General features: G+C 37.0%; 2 protein-coding genes and 2 non-coding genes across 5 annotated transcripts; 1 reads left to right on the top strand and 3 right to left on the bottom strand.

Moving 5' to 3' along the window:
- Positions 1–711: 711 nt before the first annotated feature.
- On the bottom strand, positions 712–5,536 carry zgc:114188 (uncharacterized protein LOC541327 homolog). 2 transcript variants are annotated; one of them, XM_024281041.2, is made up of 5 exons: positions 5,387–5,536; positions 4,489–4,640; positions 4,132–4,237; positions 1,829–1,894; positions 712–835 (listed from the first exon to the last, which is right to left on the bottom strand). In XM_024281041.2, exons 1-5 carry the CDS (start codon positions 5,387–5,389, stop codon positions 758–760), a joined length of 405 nt encoding a protein of 134 aa, XP_024136809.1. In that variant the 5' UTR covers positions 5,390–5,536; the 3' UTR covers positions 712–757. The 2 variants fall into 2 exon arrangements, with proteins under 2 accessions (XP_024136809.1, XP_024136810.1); XM_024281042.1 differs by lacking the exon at positions 5,387–5,536 and adding an exon at positions 5,139–5,161.
- LOC112152949 lies at positions 2,212–2,337 on the bottom strand. Its single transcript, XR_002920419.1, has one exon. It is a non-coding gene; the product is annotated as a small nucleolar RNA SNORA71 (small nucleolar RNA).
- On the bottom strand, positions 4,334–4,463 carry LOC112152950. The gene has a single exon (XR_002920420.1). It is a non-coding gene; the product is annotated as a small nucleolar RNA SNORA71 (small nucleolar RNA).
- Positions 5,537–9,389: 3,853 nt separating the features above from the next.
- On the top strand, positions 9,390–14,752 carry commd9 (COMM domain containing 9). The gene is made up of 6 exons (XM_024281035.2): positions 9,390–9,532; positions 10,402–10,518; positions 11,253–11,392; positions 11,581–11,615; positions 14,247–14,350; positions 14,458–14,752. The coding sequence occupies exons 1-6, from the start codon at positions 9,392–9,394 to the stop codon at positions 14,593–14,595; spliced, it is 675 nt and encodes a 224-aa protein (XP_024136803.2). The 5' UTR covers positions 9,390–9,391; the 3' UTR covers positions 14,596–14,752.
- The last annotated feature ends 410 nt before the right edge of the window (positions 14,753–15,162 follow it).

Genomic DNA, 15,162 nt, shown 5'->3' with positions numbered 1-15,162 from the left:
GGAATAGAAAGAGAAAATGTGAAACAATTGTTAAAGACCCACTCCAATAAAAAATATTTTTAACATGTTCTTGTTGCATTTTTTTATCATGGACATATGTAAAGAAAATCAGGATTAAAACAAGAGCTTGAGTATTTTTTTTATTAAATTGTAGTCAATCAGAAGCAAATGTAAAAATGTTAGAAAAATATTGTAGTAACGTAAAATCTACAATCAACAGGTCACCAGGTGCATGATGCATCCACTTGAGGATAAATAGATCCATGAACTTCTTTTTTTTCCATCATCTGAGCTGAAATCTGGCTAAAAACTGTACGGCTGGATACCTCTGACATTGTTCACCATCTTTGTTGCACCTGTAATAGAGTGTAAACAAAGGATTGATGGGAAATTGAGGCAGGATTACTCCACCGCAACAGTCCCGCCCACATTTCAATTGAACTCCTGCCACTCGGTAGAAAATAGGTCCTGGGAACGATAGTTTTATAAAAAAAAAATGTTGCTATTTATGGCATTATCATAATTAAATGATCACTGGGAACACTTAAAATAGTTCATAAGGTGATTGGAGTGGGTCTTTAAGTGTCAAATCCTAAAGAAATTATTCAATTTTCCATCTAAATTTCATAATAATGTGTGCACATAAGAGCAGTGTTTCCTTAAGTTCAAGAGTTTGGAGGTTTCCTCCTCTGAAATCAAAAGTTCTGCACATTTGTTTGTTCCAAACGGTTTTTATTAGGAAGATACTTTACAGAAGCTAGACTCCTCGGGGCTGCTTGAAGTTCATGCCAACGGTGGGCTGGGTGACCTGCAGGTTTGACAGGCTGCCGAAGTCCTGAGGACAGAGAGACAGGAGATTAGATCTGGACTGAAGTGAGAGTCTGATGGCTCCCACCAGGAAGAGAACCTGACAGTCCAGCAGAGACACTGAAAAGCCTTCAGCTGAGAGTGCCGACGGACAAAAGTTCCAAAAGGAGCAATTTAACAGTTAATATGCAAACCTTTACATTAAAAAAGGAAATCTAAATAATTTAATTTATTTTCTAACATTTAATCGATTAATAAATTACATACTGCAACAAAACAAGAGACAACATGAACTAAAAACCTCTAAACACGACTTTAATGTCCAGCGTATCAGAGATTTACAAAAATATTTGTAGAAAATTACCAAAAAAAGTTATTTCCAATCTAAGTTTCGTCAAAGTGATCTGTCAGACTTGAAAAGCTTTCCAACAACCCGGTCTGATCTAAAAGTGGAGCTGCTGCCGCTTCAGTGACAGCCTCCTTCCTCTCTCTATATACACATCCACACACAGGAACTGTTCAGCTGCTGCGAAACTTTGATGCCTGACCACCAGCGTTTTCATATCGCCACGCCGTTATCGCTGTTCTCCGTTTTCAGATGATCCGTCCTGTGGCTTCAAGTTTGACCAACCCAATCAGTCATATCACTAACGAGCTCGGCGGTGCCTTTCTACGATCAAACACTCAACACATCATTAACCGCCTTACAGCTAACTGTAGTGGAAATCAATCCACAGCGCTCAAGAGCCCAAAGACAAAACCAATACTTATGGGATCAAAGAGTCACCAGTGTTTTATCCTGTAGCTCGTGTGGTTGAATTCACTGTTTTACACAGATTTATAGCTTCTATGCTTAGAATGGTAAAGCTGTAAAGACGATGCAGCAAAACGGTACACTGACAGAGTTTAATGACGTTCGATAAACGGGTATTTTAATTGCCACGACTATAAACACCTTCTGGTCACAACAAAAGCATGTGATTGGTGGAGGAAGTGTCCTTTGGACACCACAGAGTCTTACCAGCAGCTTCAGCATCTCCTTGGTGTCTGGATCGACTTCAATGAGCTCCTGGTCCAGAGCAGACACCTGCACAGGTGAAGAAGCATTTCATCAGTCATCTGAGCAGAACACTCACAATAAAGCTTTATAGCTTTGCTATAATGTATTCCTGCTGTTCTGAGACAAATCATTATAAAAAATGTGCAGAAAAATACTCAGAATAAGAGTAAATATGGTGATGCATCTAGAGTTGTAAAAATATGCATTCCCTTTCAAATCATATACATCAAAAGTTCTGGAGTTATAAATAAATGTTCAGTTCTGTCAGATTGAACGTCAAACTCCTGGTTATTTTTGCTGATGTACTGAACAAAAATAACAGAGTACAAAATAATGCAGAGTTTTGTCTGAGAGCGCCAGGGTTCAAAAAGCACAGATCTTTCAAACACGGGAAAATGCTCTCAGGTTGATTTTCCTGTACTATCAATGACCATGGCAACGTGCACGCCATCATCACTTTCGATACAGGACACAAACAGAAGAAAAGTCACATCTCTGATCATTCCTCCACGTATTCTTTTATCATTAAGTTATCCTCACGTCTGTCAAAAACAGCTTGACATGGATGTTGATACGCATAAAAACAAATGCTATTTGTTTTCTTAAAAAAATACACAGCCTTATGTTGATAAAAGCATAAGAATAAAGTAGAAACAAGAATAATGGAAGACGTTAAAAGTATCCTAAATTCATAGGGTTACAGTCAAAAGTGTCAAGGTGCAGAATAACAGGATCAGACTGGATACATGGAGAAAATTAACAAGTAGTGACAGCAGCCTAACTTGAGCTGTAACGACTATTCAAATACTCTAATATTCACAATTTGTCAGAGGAAAAAGCATATACACAATCTCCAAAATTACTGATCTGCAAAATTTATAAATATTTGGGCTGTAACGATAATTAATTTCCATTTCCACAATCCAATCAGATCGATCTGTCTGAGGCAAGTTGTTAATTGAATTGCCCTATAACGTCATAAAATTGATTTAAACTGAAATAAACTAATGATTTGTTATTGGAAAATACTATTTGGATTGAGACACAGTAGGTTTATTTTACTATAGGTAAAAATGGCCATCACAGCAGAAAACACACACGTGATGGGAGCAAAAAATGATTAAGCTATCATTACAGACAAATGTTTGGAAACACTTTGAATTTATCAAAGACGTAATCATACAGTGTGGTAGAATGTTCTGATAATGTTTGGGTTTTTCTGATGTGGAAAAACAACAGCAGGCTGAACTTTATTAAACCAAAATGTGAATGAATTTCACATTAATTTGTATTGACTTAGTTCTTTGTGCACATATTTAATTTACACTCAATTATCTTGAAGAAATACAATGAATCTGGAAAACTAACCTGCACTGTTCAGTACCAGGTATTTCTGAGTCACACTGGTTGATTTATCAGTTAAAGATGCACTGAATCAATTTCAGGTCAGTGAATCAGATTTTTCAAAAGGAACCAATAGACAATGTATGAATCACATCAGCAACCAAACTATGATAAGAAATAAATCATTGTCAAAATGATTGGTTATCCCCCTGACAGAAGTAAATAAAACTTCTGATTTTCAAAGTAAAACTTTCAATTTTTTTTTTTTTACTGAAATAGAAAAAAAATGAATTTCAAAAATGACTGTTGTCTGAAGGTTTGCAAGCCTCAGAATGAGCTCAGCTCAGTGGGTGCCCTGAGACTGGATGGTTCCGAGTTCAAATCCACGCCGGGTCATACCAAAGACTAAACAATTGCCTTCCAGTTTGACACTCGGCATAAAGGGGTTGGATTCGGGGGCTAAACCATCAAATGGTTCATGAGGACAGTTCAGTCTGGAGCTCCCCCCCCCAGGGAATAGGTCAAATTTCACACACCTAGATGTGTGACAAGTAATGGGACGTTACCTTTGATCTGAGCTTCGACAAACAGAACTGTAGCATTGCTTCATTAAAGCAACTAAATCTACATGCAAATATTTTACAAATGAAAGTGCAAAAACCCAAGCTCTGACAAAAACAACATCTGCTTTGAAACCTGACAAAAAAAATAAGTCAGGTTTCTGCAATTGTCCAAGCAGCCATGGTTAATAAAAAGCTTCTAATGTGAAACTGTCAGCTGTGTACATCACCACATTGAGCCGCCAGCACAAGCTGACTCAGACTAACTGAAAACTACAAATCCATTCAGCAGGAATGGTCAGATGGTCACAGGTCAGTGTATTAGTGAAAAGCTGTCAGATCGGTTGTGCGTTTACTGACCTCTGGGACGTAGTTGTCCCTCCTCTCCCTCTCCTCCTCCTGCAGCTTGATGGAGATTCCTCTGACTGGACCTCTCTGGATTCTCTTCATCAAATGTGTCACATACCTGCAGGAACCAATAGCAGTTAAGAGATCTGCGAGCAAACTGAGAGTTCAAGTTCAACACATGCACCATCACATATTCAAACACTGGTAATACAAATGTCTGTGAGCAACTGGGGTCTGACAGGAACGGCAAGTCCTTCAAACACGGGAAAGTCTCACAAATTTCTCTTCCTGTAGTTTTAATGACCACGCGACTCAAGACACCGAGGCCACCTTTCGTTACAGGGAAGGGTGCGCGTTCATTTTCCTCACCCAGCAATCTTGTTGCGAAGCTTCTTGCTGGGGATGATGGCGATCTCCTCACACACCCTCTTGTTGGTGTGGAAGTCGTTTCCCAGCCGGGTGTAGTATTTCTCGATGATGACCCTGGCGGCCTTCTTCACCGTCTTGGTCCTGACTCGTCCCTGAAAGACATGGTGGACAAATTCATCAATGTACAAGTAACAGAACAGATGTCATGCTAAATGTGAAGAAAATACTATCACTAAGAGCATAACTGTCATGTACATCTCTATGCTGTTGGACAAAATCTTCTCAACGCCAAATCTCAGAGCTACACTATATTCAATCCAGGAAAACTGTAATCCTAATTAGTCAAAATGTGAGACTCATACGGGTTCAATTCAAAGGCGTCTAAATCAATACATTAGAAAGAAAAATAACATTTTTACTGATAAAATTTTAACTTTTTTGACAGATTTGACATTTAAAGTGATAAACTACTGGCTAATTGAGCCTCCCTTGTCAGTACCGCTTTACACAGCACGATCCTCCTCGGTCATGCTAACAGACTCAATCCGTGTTAGCATGTCAAACTAACTAAAAGGATCGCTCTAAACACACAAAGTAAAACCATAAAACAGTATCTTCTTCAATATAAAATTATATATATATATATTGACCATCTGTCATTGTAAAACCATAAAACGCCAAACAGAAGCCGTGTCTTCTTATACCGGTTTCGTTAGCATCGATTCTGCTCTACAACAAGGCAATAAAGCCCTTTATTCCTTACGTATGCCACCAATAAAATAACTTTTAGGTAAAGCTAAGACTATGGTTTCTGTAAATTGTACGATTCGGGGCCGTGGAGTCCTACGATGAGAGGATTAGACTGGATTTCGAAGACTAATATGAAGACTTTACCCACCATGTTGGATCGGCCTGGTAGAAGAGGACGAGCAGACTTCCGGTGCAACTTTAAACCAACAAGCGCAAATCTGGAGTTGGTTTGTTTTACAACAGCGACATCTATTTCTCGGAGGCTGCACCCACATAAACATAGTGTTTCAGGTTTCTTTCTGTCTGCGGCTCTACCAAACAGTAATATTGAGCTGATTTAAATGTTAGATTATCAAAATAAAAAAATCTTGTTTTGACAGTATTTTGAAATTGTTACATCAAATAAAAAAATAATGCAGTGAGAAGTGTTTCGTTCGACAAGCAAGATTTTATGAGTTAAACTTGATATATAAACGTTTTAAATACATCATCTAACTCTTTTCATTTGTGAATATTTTTATACTTACAAACATATATATATATATATATATATATATATATATATATATATATATATATATATATATATATATTATCATTTTTTAAATACATTTTGCTTCTGACGGTCATTTTTGTTGGCATGTTATTTTAATTTAAAGTTCAATTGCGTGGTATTTATTGGTTTATGTGATTAAATCACTGAATTAGTGCTTTCTAATGGTGCTTTTCTGCCAATCGAAGGATGGCTACAGCGGCTCTGCACCAACCAATCCGTTCCCTTATGGACCTACAGCCGATGAGGGTCTTCGAGATATGGATCAGAACTGTTTAATGGGTCAATTTTACAACGGAAACGCTCAAAATAGCAGACTGGACCAGACCGTACCATACCGGACCGCTTAGTGGAAACAAGGCTTTTCAAATTGAGAGAACGAGTACAAACGTGCAAATAAAATAGGACTGAAATCAATGGATAATAATAATAATAGAAATACTTCTTTTTATTAGTATTTTTAATTCTTAGAGAAGTTGTTTTTTTAAACAAAATTTTAGAATATAAATTAGAAATATTCATTTTCTCTCAGTATTGTTGTTTTCCTTAGTTTTGTAGTTACTGTCATTCAACTATAACTAGTAAACTGCTGAATAAATATTAATTTTAAGAAACACCAATACTTGAGTGCATTTTTAAAGACTTTATTCCCCTGTGAAAATAAAAGTACAGTGCCTGCCATAGACTGTAAAAACAATATATATAATATACAGTCTATGGTCATAACATGAAATGGGCAAAAGCTTCACCGCGCAATGCATCCCTCCTGGCAGCATGTAAACACAAGCACCAGCAGCGATAACGTTACAATTGATCAGCACTGTGTGCTAACTCTGGCAGAAATAGGCAGAAATAAAGAATTATGATGTGAAGTTTTAAGATTGTTCATAGCTTTACCTGCCGCAGCTGAATTGAGAAAGTAGCTAAAAACAGTAGCTAAAAATGCTACTAAATGTTATGTTTTTTAAGGTCATCCTCCAACTCCTCAATTTTAGCAGGCACCGGAATTGTTACGTCGCATCTTTTAAGACATGGCAGCTGGTTTTTCCACATTTATATGTAGTTATAGACCCAAAACAAAAGGAATTGCGCTGTCGGCTCAACAGTTGTACCGGCGTCTACTGGATGTTTCACCCATGATTCACGCAAAGGCTCATGGGGGCTAGGAATAAGGTGGATCGAGCTCAGCACCGATCGCGTCACATATCTCCCACCATGCACTGCGGCTCAAAATGTAAATTTGGTCAAGAAAAAAACCTTTCATAGTTATATTTACGTTTCTTCATATTTTATTTACAATATATAGGACGCCATTCATGTTTGCCAAAGCACCCTGAAATAAAAAAAGTGCACCGGAAGTGAAACCATTAGTATGGACAAGGGGATGATATGCCCACTATAAATACCGATCAGCGACAAATCCGCACTGAGAGTTGGTATTGTGACGGGCATCCTGGTCGAGGAGGGGTCGGACCGGCACGTATGCGTCTCGTGCTAAGGTAAACTGTCATCGCAACAGGCACATAAGCAGCACACATACAATTGCATACATACATATGGTAAATGCAAACACCCCCCTTAGTCACAATGAGCGTCATCCCTGGGGCCATTCGACCTCCCGGGCTCTGCCTGACTCGCCAACTCTCCCCTGGGCGAAAGAAAGCAGCGGGGATCTTTTTTTTTTTTCTTTCACAAGAAAAAATAAAAAAAAATGGAAGGAAAGATGTTGGATTGTATTTGCATCGGACTGTTGGTTCACATGGAGTTATACTTGTGCCACCATATTGCAAGCAAAAGCAAGAGTACCTCCCTGCAGGCTGTCTTGGCGGTTTGACGTATGGACGTCCAGTATGGCGATGGACGTAAGATGGTGGATAGACGTGACGTAACGGAAATGATGTCAAACCGGAAAAAAAGTTGAGATCGTATCTAAAGGGAGTTTTTTTTTTTTAATCCAGATTTATCGATCTCGAAGCGAAAGTTATTTTTTTTATATATATTTTTCTTGATGTGCATGTTATTTATTTATTTTAAGTTTTAGTTGTACTTTTATTTTACTATATATTTATATTTTTCTAAGGCGTGGCTCAGTAAGAGTAACTAAGTTGTGCTTAGATTGATATAAGCTATGTGTTGTTACTGCCATCCATACGGAGCAATGTGTCTCACCCCCTGCAGGACACTCTGTCTGCCCTGGAGAGCAGCTTCAGCAGCAGACTGCTCCCCCCTCGATGTGTGAAAGAGAGACTCAGGAGGTCTTTCCTTCCTGCAGCTTTCAGACTGCACAATGGAAAATTCTAAACACGTGCAATATCTGTACATAAGATTTTCAACTATTTATTTATTTTTATTTTTAACCACTATCCATGTGCAATAACCAATAATCACTTTACTGTACATTGTTTATTTTATTTTAACGATAACTATTTTTATAATGTACATATACTCTATCTTTGGCTCTTTATAATGTATATTTTTGATTTTATCATTATTACTCTATTTCTATTTCCTTATTACTGTGCTGTTGCATACTGCAATTTCCCCACTGTGGGACTAATACAGGATTTCTTATCTTATCTTATCTTATTTATAAACAAATTCAAATTGTATTTAGAGTAATTAAAAATAATTGAGAAACCAAAAATAAAAAAAATATAGGCATATGACCAACTAAAAACTTCCCTCACATATCTATAGTTAAGTGATTTTTTTTATTGTTTGCCTCACTTTTGATCTGATTTATTTCTATTAATATTATTGTTTTATTTTTTAATTTATTCTGTTTTTGTTGTTTAATGTTGCAATCGCCCCTCTGTTTGATTGTAATAATGTAAAAACTCTGTTCCTCCATTTCAAGCCATGTCTTGTTATGTAGTGTGTAGTTCACTAAAAAAATAAACATTTGTAAAATTGCAATCATCATCACAGACAATAAGTCTAAAGAGAGCACATAGTGTGCCATTATTTAAATCAAGGGATAATATGTTCAGCACAAGATATTTTAACATTGCTGTTTTAACTGGATCGAATGGATATACTTTTTTGTTTAGTTTGTTTCTCTGTGGACTCTTAATATTTGTATTCATAAAATCAAAACTTTCAAACTGTAACCTAATATCTTGAGCTGCTATTTATCTCAATATTAATGAAAAATAGAATAAAAAGCTTCTGACTGTTCTTAATTTTATTCCTTAACTGTACTGAACACAGGCACATCTTTATTCATTTCCAATCAATGTAGTACTTGAGGATTATGAAAACGGTTCTTCACATCCTGGACAGGACTTGGTGAGACTCAATCATGGTCGTCCTTGGATGTGTTGTTAAACAAAGTTTCAGGAGGTTCTTCCAGCCATTTGCCATTTGTTTTTCAAATGCATATTCTCATCCTGTAAATTAATATATTTATAAATGTTACATTTAATAACTAAATATTTAGTTAACCAACTAAATAGCAGTGTCACAAGAGAAGTAAAGATATTTCGTGTGTAATTGCTGCATCTCCTGGTAACAGCTTTTCCAAAATTACCCATGTTTAAACCGTAGCTGACTTTGTCATAACCATAGACTGTAAAAACAATTTTATTTTATATACAGTCTATGGTGCCTGCTGATACTTCAACTCCCATCAGACGCAGCGGTATTTTACAATCACGTGACTCGTTTTGGCCACAGTCACGTGCTAACATGGCGGCCACCGTCTCCAGTGAAATTTTCTCGGATCTGCAGCTTCTCTTGAAGGTCTGTGTTACTAAAGTCGGTGTTTTCAAACAGAAAATGAAACTTCTCCTCTTTATATGTCACTTATTAAAATATCAAATCAGTGAAATGACAGCTGAAGTGTAGCAGTTTGCTTCCGTGTTTTTGTTGTGGCTTCTTCAGACACTAATCTTATATTATCTGTGTTTAAACTAGGGGTGTAACGATACATTTTAACAACAACTGGATTCATATTTTTATATGTGGTTGTTGATTTGATTCAAAGTTGATTTTTGTTCATTTGAACGATCCGATTCACTGATCTAAAACGATCCAGGACATCTATAGTCAAAACTTCAACCAGTGTGACTCAGAGATAAATATGTGATACTGAAAAGTGCAGCTGAAGTTTTCCAGATTCCTTGAATTTCTTACAAGATAATTAAGTGTAAATTAATTGTGTATAAACAAACACTTAAACATTAATAGCAAATCCAGTCACATTTTAGTTTCCTAAAGTTCAGCCCGCTTTTGTTTTTCCACATTAAAACATTATTAGAACATTAAAACACACTGTATGGTCACATGTCTGCAAAATCCAAAGTGTTTCCACTGTAATGATGGTTGATCATTTTTTTATGCCATCACGTGTGTTGTCTGCTGTAATGTCAGCACTTGGTTGTTTTTACATAATAGTAAAATTGTGTTTTTCAATATTGATATAATCGATTTATTTCATTTTGAAATGATTGTATATTAGTATAGGTCGATTCAGTTAACAGCTTCCCTCAGATAGAACGATTTGGTTGGATCATAGGAATATAAATTGATTTATTGATTTAGTCGTTACATCTCTAGTTTAAATGTGTGTTTGTGTAATTTCATGACTCTTCCATTTATTTGTTGTTCAGGCTCCTTCTAAAGATGTCGTCAGAGAAGTTTGTGTCCAGAGTCACAGAGGTCAAAGCCGGCGGCTGACTGACAGCACCGCAGCAGCACTCAGCATCTCTGTGGCCCAGGCAGCTCAGGTAAACCCCGCTCCTTTTCCCCGTGCTCGCATGCGCCAGCCATCCATCCATTTTTTCATGCTGGCCATTCTTGGGCCTTTTTTCCTGTCGTTTGCCAGAGCCGTCATGACAAATTAGGCACAGACCCATTCCCCCCTAAAAAATGTACTAGTGTTATAAGATGTTCTTGTACCATTTTCTTATGATGGAGGACATATATATGAAGAGAGAAAATTAAGATTATTTCTGAGTATTTCTTTAGTCGGATTGTTGTGAATCAGGAGCAGACCAATAAAATGCAATTTTAAAAAGCTTGTAGGTGTTACATAAAACCTACAATAACAGACCACATGCTCCCTGCTCTGTTCCATTCTGCTGCATTCACTTGTAGACAAACAGATCCATCTACGTCTTCGTTTTCCTCGTCTGCGCTGGTATCTGGCACAAAACTGTACGGCTGGATAGCTCCATTATTGCTCACCGTTTTTGTACCACCATGTGGGGATGTGAGGGGCTGGAAGCCAGTGGGAGAGAATGCAAACATGAATTCTTGGTGCTCTGCAGAAACTTTGTCCAATGCAGGTTTGTTGGTTTTGGCTAAAAACAGTATGACCATAAAAAGAAAAAAACTACTGGGAATGCTTTGAAAATAGATCAAACAATGATCAGAGTGTGTCTTAAATACAAAAATTAAAGTGCAGTTTCAGGCACCGACACTGTTTACAATTTAACTTCGGCTGTTTTCTGTCCCATAGTTAGTCCAGTCCCTCCACACACTATCCCATCACGTCCTCTTCTACAACCTCAGCTCCCCGGAGCAGATCCTCTCCATCTTCCCGGACAACTTTCACGCCAGCCTGAAGAACCTGATCACCAAAATCCTGCTGGAGAACAGGTAAGCTTCCGGTGCAGAGCTGAGGTTTTTGTGGGACATCTCTGAATGGATCTGCTGACTGATCGGTGGAATTAAAGCTGCAGGTTTTCATCTGCTCTCAGGACATAAAACACACATTTATGGTATGGAAAAAGAAGGTCTGCAGACATGGCTCACATTAAACATGCGTTTCTGTGCTGGTTTTTCAGTCCGGCGTGGAGAACAGAAGCCCTTGATAACCAGGGTGAGTGGATGTCATTCTGGTCTCTTCCTTTGTGTGTTTACGGTTTTACTCTGCACTCTCTGACCTTCATTGGTTTGAAGGAGACAACTCAAACTTGGTCACTTCAAATTAGGGGCGTAAGAAAAAATCATTTCAGTTAATTATCGCTATACTTGTATCGATTTAAAATGCTGCCAAGATGATATTGAATTAATTATTTATAAGCAAACATGTAGTTCAGCATTTTATTTTTGTTTTCCAATTGAACCCCTGACTGCCGGTTGGCAGCGCAGCACACAGAGCCTCTTTGAGCGGCTCTACGCCACAGCCAAACAACAACAAGATCTCACAAGAACCACCTTGTGATAAATCTGAACTTGTGAGTCTCGTGGTTGTTGTTACCAGTTGTTGCATAGCGAAATGAGACATGTACAACTCAGAACTGAATCGAAAGTCTGTGCCAAGTTGGTTCTGGTACAGATTTTGGTGCTGCGTGGCGAGTGGGGTCACGCAGTACGCACTGTGTGGAGAGTTTTAGTCAGAATGGTGAAGACGAAGCGATCCAAAGTTCTGCTGAACTTCACAGCAAAGGATTCTAATTCAGCAATCTGATGGGTTAGAGGCAGAATGCTCTGAAAAAAAGAAAACAATTACCAAAATAAAAGAATCACGAATGTGTTTGGTTAAAATCAACTTGCTTAATGTTCTTATTTTACAATTTATTGATGTGAAGGGTTTATTACTATTCAGATAAAGTCTTCTTCTATGTCATAATCCTAAAATAAATAAAGAAGAAATATTGTCTGTTACTATCTTGGGATATATTGTATCGTGATATGTATCACATCCAGTTGGCCTCTTCAAATAGGTTATTTGGGAAAATAAAATATTGTTAACTTCATTTTCATTGTATTTGTTTATTTAACTTTTATTTATCAAAGCAAGAGAGTTTAAGAAAAATAATCTTATTTTAACTGTGGGAAAAGGCATCGATACCTTTTGAGAAAGAAAAAGAAAAGGGGTTACAGGAGACACATAGACAGAAACAATTAGAATAAAACACCATTAAGAAAAGACAATCAGTAAAATTGTTAAAATCATTCAATAATAAAAAATAGAATCAGTAAGTTAATGTCTTTAAATACTATGATTTTGTGGTAAATTTGTGTAAGAATGTTAGGGGTAGAAAACCACAACCTTGAATAAACAATATCAAACTTTTTCAAATATTTATTTGTTTAAAAAGTATAAAAAATTAAAGATCTTTTAACATTTAATGCACAAAGCTGAATTTAGAGAACAGAAAGATGTATTATTCATTCAGTCAGTCTTATTGAAATTCATAAACCCAATAAAGCTGCAAACTTAAGTATTCATGTTTGAAGTTAAAAACAGAGCTCTGCCGGAGGCTTTTGGATAAGTTGTCTTCACTTCTGAAGATGGAAATCATAGAAGGAGATTTAACTTTGAACATCCGGTTGCTCGAACCACAGTGAAGCAAATGTGTTTCTGTATTAATGCTGCAAAACTTTAGAAAGTTCAACAAAGGTTGAACATGTATTTTTAAGTGTCGAGCACACAAAAATTAACATATATTCTCTTAAAAACTGTCAGAAAAGTTAGAAATTATGATAATGATTTTGGCATAATTCTTATATACTAAGATGATGGATTAATGACTCCAGAAATTTTGCTTTTTATTAAGATTAAGTGAAAGGGATACAACAAAAATAAGATTGCTTTTCTGTCTGCCCCTTTCAAATCATATACTTTGTTTTATATACTTTTTGGAATTTGTGTAGCTTTGTGTAGTTGTGTTTGTGGTGTTTCTATGAAAACAATTCAAATCAAATCATCAGGTGGATTTCTGTCATTTTTCTTTCAGTCTTTTAAGTTTCAGCTTCACTTTTCTCTCAGGCTTTGACAGGACTTCTTTTTATATCCACATGACATCAGTAGAGCCAAATGAGGACAAATGAAACTATAATCTGAAGTATTTCCACTCCGATCATCTTTTGATCTATTTTTCAGTGATCTTTTAATTATGATTACACTGTTTTTAGGGCAAAATTTAAAACAAAAAAAGTCGTTTTCTTGGACATAGTTTCTGCAGAGCGGCAGGAGTTCATTAAAAATTTGCCTTTGAGCTGTGGGCGGTTCCGTTATCACGGAGGAAGCCTGCCCTGATTTCCCATCATCCCTTTGTTTACACTTTCTCGTGCTAGCTTACAGCCCCTCACACCCCCAACCTAATATTACTGGTGCAACAAAAATGTGTAGAATGTCAGAGATATCCAGCTGTATGGTTTTCAGCCAGGTTCCAGCTCCGACAAGGAAAACAAAAACGTACATGGATCTAGTTGTCTACAAGTAGATGCATCAGAATGGAGCGGAGCAGGGAGCTTGTGGCCCGCCGACTGTAGCACCTACTTAACTTCTACAAGCTTTTTTTAAACAACATTTCTTTAATTTGCTCCTAATTCACAGCAACTTGAATATATAAATACTCAGAAATGTAATTTTAAGCTCAACATTTTAAAATACATGTCCTCCATCATGAGAAAAATGCCACAAGAATATACTAAAGACACCAAAAATATAGTTTTCATTGGTGTGTGTCTTTAAACTTTGTGTGTGCTTCTGTGTTTGCAGTCTCTCTCCCTCAGCTGAAGGACTTGGACTGGAGGGTGGATTTGGTGACTGGCTCAGACTCAATCAGTCGAATGTCCATGCCGACCTGCCTGGTTCAGCTAAAGGTGAGTTCCTAAACCACAATATACTGATGTCTTCAGACCATGTCGCATCATTTCGCTGTGTCTGAGAGTCACACGATGTCTCAGAGTAATCTGTTGTGTGTTTTCAGATGGAGGATCCATGTCAGCCCACGGACACGGAGTCAGTCTCCACAGTGACAGTGGAGCTCAGCAAGGAGTCTCTGGACACCATGCTGGATGGGTTGGGTCGCATTAGAGACCAGCTGTCTGTAGTGGCAGGAAAGTGACATCCTCTCTCAAACTGAGAGAAACTCTCCCTCTTTATCGACTGAAGTCACGTCTGGGATCAACTTTTTTTTTATTTTGAATACTGCAAGTGGGATGTTTAAAAAAAACAGACACTGAGTAACTGTATATTTACTAAATTAAAGACATTTTCTGCAACTGTGTTGTTTCCTTGTAGATCATCAATCTGTGAAAAATTTTCAGATTAAAATCCCAAATAGTCATTGCACTTAAAAAAATAGAATGTTTGTTAAAATCCATTGATCACATCTACCAATATGAAACTTATGATACAGCTTGTTTTAACATACATTTCTTCCATGACTGTATGTTTTATTTCATTTTTTATTCAACCAGAAAAGTTCTAATGAGATCCACATATCTCTTTTTTTCAAGAGAATACTGGCAGTTTACAACACAACCTCTGATATTTCATCCAAAATAGTAAAAAAGATTTAAAACATGACAATAATTTAATTTTCACATTATGCAAATTCAGAATAGCATCAAAGCAGCTGTTGCATTGCTTTTTACTTATTTAAGGTCATTCTCTCTGTTCCCTGTAGAAT

This window comes from Oryzias melastigma, linkage group LG6 (genome assembly GCF_002922805.2).
Source record: "Oryzias melastigma strain HK-1 linkage group LG6, ASM292280v2, whole genome shotgun sequence".
Lineage (NCBI taxonomy): Eukaryota > Metazoa > Chordata > Actinopteri > Beloniformes > Adrianichthyidae > Oryzias > Oryzias melastigma.
The sequence above is the reverse complement of the archived record's forward strand: the minus strand, read 5'-3'. Positions and strand labels throughout refer to the sequence as shown.